The sequence below is a fragment of the Rosa rugosa genome, chromosome 1 (genome assembly GCF_958449725.1).
Source record: "Rosa rugosa chromosome 1, drRosRugo1.1, whole genome shotgun sequence".
Taxonomy (NCBI): Eukaryota; Viridiplantae; Streptophyta; class Magnoliopsida; order Rosales; family Rosaceae; genus Rosa; species Rosa rugosa.
In genome coordinates, this window is record NC_084820.1 from 54,560,405 (window position 1) to 54,572,057 (window position 11,653).

Consider the following 11,653-nt stretch of genomic DNA (forward strand, 5'->3'; position numbering starts at 1 on the left):
ATATATTTTTATTCTTTATTTTATTTTTGTACATAATACTTTTTACTTTATTATTTTAATTCTTTATTTATTTGTTTTTTTGACAATGACAGGTGTACCCTCAATCCCCGGAATAGAACGATCCCTATTTGCTTATACTACTAACGATGTTTTCAGGGTTAAATTATGCGCTTGCTTTGAGCGTATCAATTTTTGGCGCCGTTGCCGGGGAATTGAAAAATCACTTGTTTTTGTTTATAATTATTGTATATAAACTGTTTGAAACTTAGTTAATTAATTACTTAGGTTGTTTTTTTTTATATTGTTGAACACGAGTTTTAATTGTAAGTTGTAAATTGAATGGAATAGGTGAAGTCGTGTTTATTAATATTGGCCTAAACCCCTTATTGGTACCTAGTTCAGGTCCCTTAAGGTTGAGGGCGGCCTTTATTAACATTCATTGAACTGTCTAACACACTTAGGACCTTTTACATCCTAGTAAGAATATCCTATGTGAGATGGTGTCTAGGAAGGGGACAACGTTCATGACGGGTTTTTGAATCCAGAAGTGCTTACAAATGGGCCTAGCTCATGCCAAAATGGATTTTTCCTCTCGTGTTCACCCTCCCCTACCTGGCCATTTCAGTAAGGTTGCCCAACGGATGTAGGAAGGACTTTGTGTCTAGACAACTATACTTGGGCCGCACGTCCACTTGATTTACCGCTTGGAATTAGATTTGATATCAATAACGTTTATAACAAAAGAAATACTTGTGCATACTCTTTACGTGTAAATTATTTTGTTGTTTCACACTTTATACTTGTAAAAATACTTTTTTTACGTTTTATACTCACTTGTATACTTAACTTGTGTCTTATGTACAAAATACTTGTTAATTATACTTGTAGTTTGTAATTCATAGTTACTTGTTTTTTTTTTTTTTGTATTTCTTTGTTAATATTAAGTTACTAACTTTATTTAATGTAGGTACCGTCTGGCTGCAAGACGTAAAATACAAGCGCTGCTTGGGAGGCAACCCAATTCAGAATATAATCAGATTTGCTTTCTCTTCCCCTTTTACTCCTCCATTTTCTTTTTGTTTTAGTAGTTATTTTCGTAAATTCCATCCCTATATGCTTACTTATTTCATTGCATGCTTTTAATTGATTACATTGAGGATAATGCAATATTTAAGTGTGAGGGAAGGGATTTATATTTTTGTCTTTCTTTTTGAGTCCTATAAATATTTTTGAGTCCTATATTTTAAAAAAATAATAATAATAATAATAATAATAATAAAAAATAAAAAATAAAAAATATATATATATATATAAAAAAATAAATAAATAAATAAAAAAATAAAATAAAATGCATTCATTCAGTCTTATTAAATTCAGCTTTTTACAAAAAAAAAAATAATAAAAAAAAATATAATAAAATAAAATAAAATAAAATAAAATAATAATAAAAATAATACACTGTACTATGCCAAATCAGCAGCTCCGGAGGAGTTGAGACTGAGCTCAAGGGAAATGCGAGAGCCACCGCCATAACCGCTACCTCCCTCGGAAGTAGTCTTCATGTTGCCAAAGAGGTCCTCACCAGGCATGGGGAACAATGGAAGGGTTTCAATCTCCTGGTGATCTCCTCCTCGTTGTTGCAGGGATGTTTGTCCTCCTGTTGTGCCAAAAGAGTTGTACTGGTATTAGTGTTGAAGTGTGAGGAAGAATATGAAACAAAATTTAAATCAAGAAATCCTTCATTACCAGTAGAATCGGTGGAACCAAAATTGAGATTAATGGATCTACCATCATCAGTAGAACTAGTGGACCCAAAATTGATGTCAATGGATCCACCAGCTGGCCCAAAATTGATGTCGATGGATCCACCAGCACCAGTAGAACCAGTGGACCCAAAATTGAGATCAATGGATCCACCAGTACCAGGAGAACTAGTTCCCATGGGCACTTGAGCAGCCTGATTGCACCTCTTCATCTGCTTCTCTCGAGCCCTGACATTCTGGAACCAAAAATAAATGTTCTTGCCCTCAACATGTCCATACTGGTTCAGCTGGAGACAGATCTCGTGAATGTGCTCTGTAGTTGGGCACTTAACTCCCTTGTCGTAGTAAAGATCCTTGAGGATCCTTATTTGATCTGGAGTAGGAACCCACCTGGCACGGCTTCGCCAGAAATCTGTGTTGGCACTACTCCCGGCTGTTTGGTTGTTTCCTCCATCCTCGATTTGTTGCGGGGTTTGTAGCTCCATCAGTTGCAGAGTTCGTGGTTCCATGGTGATGGGTTGAGGGGATGTGAAGATCGAAGAGTAAAGTTGTCAAGTGTTTGAAGGAGTTGTTGTTAAAGGGATTAAGGATGATGATGGTGTGTTGGAGATCTGAAAGTTCAGAGGAAAGATGGGATTGAATCAACTAGATGGGAGAGAAGATCAGAAGAGAAGGATTGAATCGAAGAAGAAATATTTTGAGTTTTGAAAGAAGAGGAAAGCTGAAGAGTTGGGAGAGAGGGGCTGGAACTCAGGAGAGATTTTCGTTCATTTGGAGTGAACAGTTGCGCCCTCAGAATGCACCTATTTATAGAGCGAGGTGAGCAGATCTCCACCGTTGGATGGACGATTCCTGTGATTCATTCTACGCGTTGGATTAAAGTCGCCCTGAAACCCGGAAAAGTTGTTGGCGCGTGGAGAGCGTGTAAGGGGACCGAGGGAATCTCGAGGCGCTGTGGCAGACAGCTGTAGCCGAAAGCAGATTTGACTGCCGTAAATCACGGAAGGGATAAGCCGTGACACAAGTGGGCCGTACTTGGGCCTGTCTCGGATCAAGGCATCACTGTAGCTGTGGGTGGAGGCCTGATGGGCCGAGTTTCAGAAACAGTTTTGGACATGATGGGCCGAGTTTCTGAAACAGTTTTGGATGAGTTGGGCCGGATTTCTGTAACAGTTTTGGATACGTTGGGCTGGGTTTCTGCAACAGTCTTGGATGTTTTGTGCCGAATTGTTGAAACAGTTGAAACAGTTGGTTTAAATAAAAGGATTGGTATGGATAATAACGTGAGCAGCCGTGCTCGAGTGGTTGAGTGTAAAGTTTGTGTACAAGAGGTCTGAGGTTCGAACCTCGCCTCTCGTTTATTTTTATTGTGTTCGTTTATGACATAATAAGTATAAAATTTGTACACATTATATTAAGCATAGCTTGTGCTCCAGTGGTTGGGGACAAAGGTTTCGTGCAGCAGGTTAAGGTTTCGAACCTTGCCTCCCCCGCTTTTTTTTTTTTATTTTTTTTTTTATTTATGTCACTCCATCAGAACCCTCCTCCGAAGGCTGAAACCAGCAAGAAGGCTGCCACTCGCCCGCATACCGCTCCTCCAAAGGAGTAAATGGAGGTACAAGTCTAGGCTGAAAGACTTTAAACATTAAGCGCTGCATGGGAGGCAACCCATTTCAACAGTAGCTGTGGAGGAGCCATCAACGCAGATTTGCTCTCTTAAACTCTATCTCCTCTATTACTATTTTCTGATTGTATCTTTGTTATTTGCGTTTTTAGTTTTTGTTTTTAGGTTTTCTTGAGTTAATCATTCCATTCACATGATAATTGTTCATTGCATGCTCTAACTTGTTTAACATTGAGGACAATGTATGATTTAAGTGTGGGGGGAAGGATTAATGCTTGTAGTTAGTTTTTGTCATAAAAAGAAAACAAAATAAAAAATCAGAAAAATCAGAAAATTAAAAAAATTAAATTAAAAAAAAAATAATAAAAAAATAAAAATAAAAATCGTTAACTTTGTTTTAGGTTTTATATTCATGTTTTGGTTTTTGTTTATCTTTGTTCTTTAGTTTGTTTGTTTTGTTTGTTTGTTGTTAGAGTCAAAATGAATTTTGGGTAAATATCTTCTTCATCGTAGGCGCATCCAATGGGATGTGATGTCTAAAGGTCTAGTTTGGATATGAGAAGTGCTGACAAAGGGTCTCGTCCCCTGTAAATCAAGTGAGCTGAGCTCCGCCAAAATCGTTCCTCTCTTCACCTGGTCATGTTCCAAAGGAGTTACCGAAAGGAGAAGAGAAATATCCCTAAGTCCAAAACGTTTTTTTTCTTGTATGTTGCATCACTTTATGTGTTGTTCTTGTTTTTGTTTTGTTTTGAGTCTTAGGATGCCTTTCAACTGTCTGGGATGATTCTATATCTCTGAAATCATGACTAAAAGAGGATCACAACATTGAGATGATTTTAACATGGTATTCTTTGGTTAATTGAGATATATGAAAAATGTATGCACTTGTAGTGGATATGGATTGCATGACCTTGGTACAGAATATGAGCATGTTAAGATGAGTTGTGATTCATAAAATCCATGTGAGATAATTGAACCATGTCCCTTTTTCTTGGAGTGAAATGAAAAATATATTCTTAATTTCTTGGCGATGTTTTGATGATCTCATTATTCTTTCATCTTGATTGACTGCTTGCCATAGATTAAGTTTAATTGACTAGAGAATGCTAGAATTCGCTCTTGTGCTTGTTGAGACGTGATATCAATACATGGCCCTGATTCTGGAAGGGATAGAGGTTCTCTAGGAATTACCACCATTGCTAAATAAACTTGTGTCCCCATTTGTGCCTGTCGTGGGACCCCCTAGATAAACCCCTTTGAGCCTACATTAAGCATTTTCTTTCATCACCCTAAAAATCCTTAACCCCTGAACCTTAGTATAGTGATAATCCTACCCTTTGTTCTAAAAACTTAGTGGAGCTATCTTTTGAGACATACTACATGGGTTTGGTGCTAAGGATAAAGATTGAGAAGAGGTGAAAGTTCAAGTGTGGGGATAGACTTGTCCATAAAGAAAAAGATATGTTGAAGCCGTGAAAAAATGAAAAGAAAAGAGAAAAATTGTGTACGGCTAAAAAGAAAAAGAAAGAAAAAAAATATATATGTTTATGGACTTTCATCCCCCATACTTAGTGATTTTGGAGTTTGCTTTGAATTGAAGGCCCACTACAGAAAAATTTGACCTTTGTCTATTTCACTAGAGTTCAAAGGAAGTTTAGAAGGAAGGTTGGGCCCAACATGAAGACATTAGCCCTTTTATTTTACCTCTATGGGTGTGGCGTTTTGAGTTGGTGGATTTCTAGAAGTCTCTCTACATCTGCATGAGCTCTGCTAGGTTTTTAGGATACTTTGACATTCCATACCTTTCATTTCTGAAAACTTTGAGCCTTAGCCCCATTACAACCCTTTGAGAAGACCTTCTTGATCCTTAAGATGGGACAGCCTTTGATGTGGAGATGAGTTACAAGAGTTGAACCTATGGCTTGGGTCCATTCGTGCAAGTAGTTGATATCCTTCATGAGATCTTTTGAAAAAAAAAAATTATATTCACAAAGTGCTTTTCGTTTCTTATATATGTGAGCTATTTGACTGCCTTAAAATATGTTCTCTCACATATAAATGAGTGATTATAAGCTTTTAAGCATTGCCTTGATCTGAGAGAAGAAAGAGTGGATATACCTTGTGAGGATATGAATCATACTTGTCTGAAGCATGCTAAGCTAAACCCCATCACCATTGTTACAACCAAGTCCTACTTGTGTATGTGTGGATCATATGTTTTAATTAACTCTCGAATGCTTAACATTGATTCTTGGTTGAGTGCTAATCTTGGTGTTGTGAAAGTAAGAGATTTCTGAGACAATATGTTAAAGGGCAATAGAGGTCTTTGTGATGTCAACATCTTGGTCTTTGTCTTTGAATTTACTCTTTTATGTGTGACATTTTTTTCTTTGTGTTTTGCTTTGTGTTTTACATTTTTGGTTTCTTTGAGTCTTTGTGTTTTTGTTTCCATACTTAGTCATTTTTTTTCGTTGGTTTCTTTTTTTTGTGTCATAGTCTTTTTGGTTTGTTAGTTTTTGATTTTGCTAAGGGACTAGCAAAAGCTAAGTGTGGGGGAATTTGATAGGAGCATTTTAAAGTGGTATTTTAATAGTTAATTCCTCACATTTTGCTTAGTTAATTCCTTAACGAATCGATTTTTAACTCAATTTCTATTTTCTTAGGTACATTGGAGTAAATGATGGTGAAATGAGCATTAGGTCCACACTTACCTATAAATGGTGGAGAAAAATGGAAATGTACTAAAATGTCAATTTTACACATTTTCCTACTCCGGCTAGGAGAAACCAAGCCAAGCAAGGAAGAAGGAGCGGCCGCCGGACCAAATGAACTTCAAATGAGCTGAAACTTTCCAGATCCATTCTACACATCCTAAGGATCATTTCTTATGAAGAGTGCCAGAGCTATAATTGAGTGGAAGGCCTTCAAACAGTCAGCCCAATTTCCTGCAGAAGCAAAACTGGAAAACTGGACCTGTAAGAGGTCCAGCAGCATTTCCAGCCCAAAGGCATGGAAATAAATTCTGAAATTTTACCAAAATGATCTACACTCATGGTAGATCATTTCATATGAAGAAGTCACGAGCCAAAACTGAATTCCTGTTGGAGAAATAATTGAAGGAATAAAAGGGCAGAAATTGACCTAAAACAGCTCAACACCACATGTTCAAGTTTCCTACCCACATGAAGAAAGCTAGATGCTTTTCTCTTTTTCCTTGGATATATTTTTCTGCTCCAATAGATCATCATCACTTCTATACTTCTGCACCTTCATGCCTTGCTTTCATTTCATCATTACTCCATCTTTTCCATATTTTACAAACCACTTTCATTATTTTTCTTCCATTTATCATTTCACTCTTCTTTTTCTTCCCTATATAAACACCTTCTCCTCTCACTCTAAGTACATTCCTTCATCCATTTCATCTTCTTTGTCTCTCCATTTCCATTCCATTTTTCTCTCCATTCTCTAGTTGCAAAATTCTGCGTTTTCAAGTAAGAAGAAGAAGAAGGAGCCGGGAATATCATATCCTCCATCGTCCACCTTGAAGGCTTGCTTCCAAGATTCAAGATTTCAACGTTTCAAGCACTCCATCTCCATCTCCAACTCACGGTGTAATTCATTCTTTTTCCTTATTTAATTTCGTAGAAATTTGTTTCTAGTTAACAATAACATTAAGGGCAAAGTTTAAGCCCAATTTCTATGTTTGAATAAAAATTGTGATTTCTTTATGTTGATTTTTATGTTGCTTTTGTGAGATTGCTTAATTGATTTTGGATTATGGAAAACTTTTATATGTATGTGTTCTTTGATGGCCAACTTAGGATATATGCATGTAATTGGTGCTAGATTTAAGTAGTAAAGGCTTTGGACAAAAGTCGAAATCAATTAAGGAGGATTGCAAATAGATGGACTTTTTCATACTAGGTTGTGCACTTTGGTTGACATCCTTTCTTTGTTCTTCATGCATTGAATGTGTTCTTGATTAGCTAGTTTTCTAGACTATGATTGCATGTTCAATAGGTTTAATTTAGGTGCTTTCACTTAGATTAAATATTCAAGGAAAGTAAAATATGGGAAATCATTTGCTTCGAATGTTTCACATGGTCAACTTATTTCTCATGACATAGATAATCAACTATAGGAATTGTAATTGGATTTCATTCATATGATTGTAGTTTTGATCTTTGTTTCTTGTGTTCCACCCTTGTATATGTGTTTTTACACTTTCTTTATTTCATTTAATTTTAATTCCAATTCTATCATCTCAAAACCCCCCTTTTTATATTAACTTGTATATATTTTTATTCTTTATTTTATTTTTGTACATAATACTTTTTACTTTATTATTTTAATTCTTTATTTATTTGTTTTTTTGACAATGACAGGTGTACCCTCAATCCCCGGAATAGAACGATCCCTATTTGCTTATACTACTAACGATGTTTTCAGGGTTAAATTATGCGCTTGCTTTGAGCGTATCAATCAAACCCTCCTCAAATATCTATTTTTCACAATTTTCTACCAACAAAATAATTCAACAAAAATCAAAATCAACACAACAAATTCTAAAAATTCTAGGGTTTGTCCAAAACCCATTCCTTACCCTTTCTTCTTCAAAACTCACGGCCTATTCCTCCTCCTTGGCCTTCTTCACCTACAAATCCATCCTAAATCAACATCACAACCAAAAACTCGAAACAAGGTTGCATGGGATAGATCCTTACCACAAATCCTTGCCAAACCCGTAGCCTAGCCTCATAGTTCAAGGGAAAATCTGGTTCATGCACCAGAATCACAAATCAAAATCAAAAACTCGAATTTGGGATGAAATAAGTATAGATCGGGTGAATAGAGGCTAGACTAAGAGGAAGATTACCTTGATTTGAACCTAGAATGAAGAAATCACAAAAACCCCCAAATTGGCTTCGGGTTCTAGAGTTTTTGGAGGATTGAATGGCCAAATTTCATGATTTTGGTTGGAGAAATGGGAAGAGGGAATGAAGAGGAGAAAATCAGGAAATTTTGGTGAAGATTGGGGTTCCGGAGGCGGCGGCGTCCGGCGGCTTCCAGAGAGAGAGGGAGTCGGATGAGAGAGAGGGAGAGCTGAAGAGAGAGAGAGAGAGGAAAGTGAGAAAATGTGGTTTGAGGGGATGTGTTGCTTTTATACCTCCCCCTTTTAATGAGTGCGAAAAGTCTATCTTGCCCCTCCGGTTGGGCCAAGTGGGCTTAGCCTGCTCCAATTTTCTTTTTCTCTTAATTTCCCTCAAGCCAACTCCGAAAATACATCTTCAAACATCCTTATTTCTCCGACACTTCACCGAATCCTTTCGGGAAAATTTTCCGGGCTTGTCCTAAGCCTCGATACTTTAAAAATAGTTTTCTAGACCTAAATTGGATTTTCTCTAAATTCTTAATCCTTTAAAATAGCCTCAAAGTCTTAACCTAAGCGCGAATACTTATGTACCTTACGAATACGTAGTCTTATACGTTATACGACAAAAATAAAATAAACAAGAAAAAGTACGGGGGTCTACAATCTGTACCTTCATTCTCCACCAGAATGGGAAATCACTCTCTTCTCTGCTCGATTCTTACTTGACAGCAGAGCTTCAAGGCCAAGAACATGTATGCCAATCTTTCCCATTCCAAGCCCAACCCCAAGTGAGTCCGATGTGCATGTGTGTTCGATTTGAGTGGTCAAGTTTTGATCTTGGTTAGAACTTAGAAGTTAGGTGTTTTGATCAATTTTTGTTCGTTGATTTTGGAAGTGTAATTTGAAGTTTTTATGATGACCTATGTCGAAGAGAGTACTGGAAGCAGAGATTGAGAAGAGTATGGACTAAGGTTTTGCATGTCTCCATTGGAGAAGAGGAAGATTTTCATTTCAGATATGGTTTTGGGCGGCGGAGCAGTGGCGTTGGTGATGGCGGTGGGGATTGGGGCATGGAGCTGTTTGGCCTTGAATTGGGATTTGATGGTACTGGGTTTTTGTAGGGTTTGGATGGAGCTCAAGGATTGTTGATGATTGGGGCATGGAGCTCCGTCTCCTCTCAGGTTTTTGTCAATGGGAGAGAGAAGCATTTGACAATGGGTTTTTGTTTATTTGAAGGAGGAGGGGAAGGTTGCTGAGGAGATCGATGGAGGCGTTGTGTTGATCACTGAGGTTTCTGCAGGGGAGAGGGAAGAAGAGATAAACCGGAAAAAGAAAAAAGAAAAAAAGAGAAAAGAATAAAGTTTAAATAAAAAAAATGTGAGGGTATAATGGACATTTTCCCACAAAATGACTGCCACATCAACAAGTTAACAGAGAGTTTAGACGGAGACTAACGGAATGGACCTATTGGTCCAAAATTTGAGAGTATAGGGACTAAACGTGTGAAATTAAAAAGCGAGGGATTGAAGTATTTTTCGGGCAAAAGTACAAGGAGTAAACAGTATTTAACCCTTAGGTTAAATACCAAATAAAATGAATCTTACTTTATGTTTTCTCCTGTGCACAAGATTATTATTTATTTTAAGAGCAGATATACCAACAGACACAAACACACAAATCTCAATTTTTTCATTCTAATGCAGAAAATATCATGTCTTTTGGTTTTGAAGAAGAACTAAGAAAACTAAAATGAATAAAATCCTATAAAGAACATAGTGTCAGATCTAATTGATGTAATTCATTCTCTTTTGAATGAACCTGGTCATCCCATTAATGTTTGGCATATGAACAATGGGAAAATTCTACAATGTGTTAACGTATGACATGCATACAATTACCTTAAAAGTAGTAAAATGAGTCCTCAAAATAGTAATATTAGTCCTCAAAGTGGTAACATGAGTCCTTAAAGTGGTAAATTTTCTTAGTTACCACATGAGTCCTCAAAATAGTAATATTAGTCCTCAAAGTGGTAACATGAGTCCTTAAAGTGGTAAATTTTCTTAGTTTACCATATGAGTCCTCAAAATAGTAATATTAGTCCTCAAAGTGGTAAACATAGTTGATGTATGAGAAATGTTAACATACCATAGTTTTACCCTGAACAATGAATCTGCATAAAACACAAATACTTGTCTTCTAACATAGGCCAAATTCATGAGAAGTTAAGGTGTGATTAAGAAGCTCTCAAGACGATTCTTCTTAGATTTGAGATCAGATAACTACTAGCATAGAAATAATTTCAATCAATATAGATTCAAAACCTAGTTAGTTAATACGTGTATTATACACGAATAAAACTTCAATACGCGTATAAATGAAAAAAACTTCAGTACGGCGTATTGAAAGTGTAGACTCGGTTTTTTTCACGTATAATTGACCCCGACCTTTTTATACACGTATTTTACACGTATACATTTTATACGGATCAAAAATACGGGAAGTTGAAAAACAAAAATTTAAACTTTAAAGCTTTAGCGCGCGTTGGTTAAAGGTACGTTTAAATCTTTAAAGCAATGAACTTTTTTGAAGTTCCCCAAGATTATTTGGAACTTGGAAAGTTGAATCTTGGAAGCATCAAACTCTTTTAATTGTTGATGGACTCATGGACTATTAGAGTTCTACTGCACTACAAAGTACAACGATATAAAGAGATAAAGTACTAAAGCTTGATCAGATTCTTACAATCCTTAGCCCATTAATTCTCAATTCCTTGGATATTCAGGGGACTCTTTATTCTGTTCTAAAACTAGACTTGGATTTCTTACAAAGACCGGAATTGTCATTGCCTTGGATATGATAAAGACTTATTTTCATTCATATGTGTTGTTGGATATAAGTTTAACTTGCTGTTGTTATCTAAGTATTAGTTTGTTGGTGTTTATTAGTTATTTTCTTATAAAAAATAGAGTTTTATATATCCGTATTTTTGACCCCGTTTTTTAATTACTAGCCGAATTATACACGTATATTCAAAATTATAAATTTGCCGTATTGCGTTTTTTTTTTTACTGAATATTTGACCATATCGTTAGATTAGGTTAACCGAATAATACACGTACGTTTCTTTTCCGATCATACACGTCCCATTTTTTTACTAACTAGGATGCAAAATACAAAATCACATACCTCAAATTGGTAGAATCAAAGAGCTTATTTCCTAGATCTGGTCTCTCAATTCATCTTCAAAAAAGCTGTGTTATTTTCTTTTTCATCGCCCAGTCCATCGCCATAGCTTGACCTCTTTGCTTCTTTCACAAATCCCTAGGTGGAAGAGCGATCAATGCTCTCTTATCTAAAAGCCTATGAAATATTCATGTACGATGATGGGTA

At 36.3% G+C, this 11,653-nt stretch overlaps 1 protein-coding gene and 1 long non-coding RNA gene across 2 annotated transcripts; both read right to left on the reverse strand.

Moving 5' to 3' along the window:
- Positions 1-1,450: 1,450 nt before the first annotated feature.
- Positions 1,451-4,634, reverse strand: LOC133725494 (protein WUSCHEL-like). Its single transcript, XM_062152773.1, has 2 exons — positions 1,747-4,634; positions 1,451-1,657 (listed from the first exon to the last, which is right to left on the reverse strand). Exons 1-2 carry the CDS (start codon positions 2,270-2,272, stop codon positions 1,464-1,466), a joined length of 720 nt encoding a protein of 239 aa, XP_062008757.1. The 5' UTR covers positions 2,273-4,634; the 3' UTR covers positions 1,451-1,463.
- A 3,357-nt stretch (positions 4,635-7,991) lies between these two features.
- On the reverse strand, positions 7,992-8,577 carry LOC133724580 (uncharacterized). Its single transcript, XR_009853779.1, has 3 exons — positions 8,267-8,577; positions 8,115-8,164; positions 7,992-8,044 (listed from the first exon to the last, which is right to left on the reverse strand). It is a non-coding gene; the product is annotated as an uncharacterized LOC133724580 (long non-coding RNA).
- Positions 8,578-11,653: the final 3,076 nt, after the last annotated feature.

What these genes read in the sequence shown, in the direction of transcription:
- LOC133725494 (XM_062152773.1), bottom strand. Translation starts at nt 2,272, where the DNA reads ATGGAACCACGAACTCTGCAACTGATGGAGCTACAAACCCCGCAACAA. An exon ending in TGGTTCCACCGATTCTACTG is followed by an intron (nt 1,658 to 1,746) that starts GTAATGAAGGAT and finishes TTGGCACAACAG; the next exon opens with GAGGACAAACATCCCTGCAA.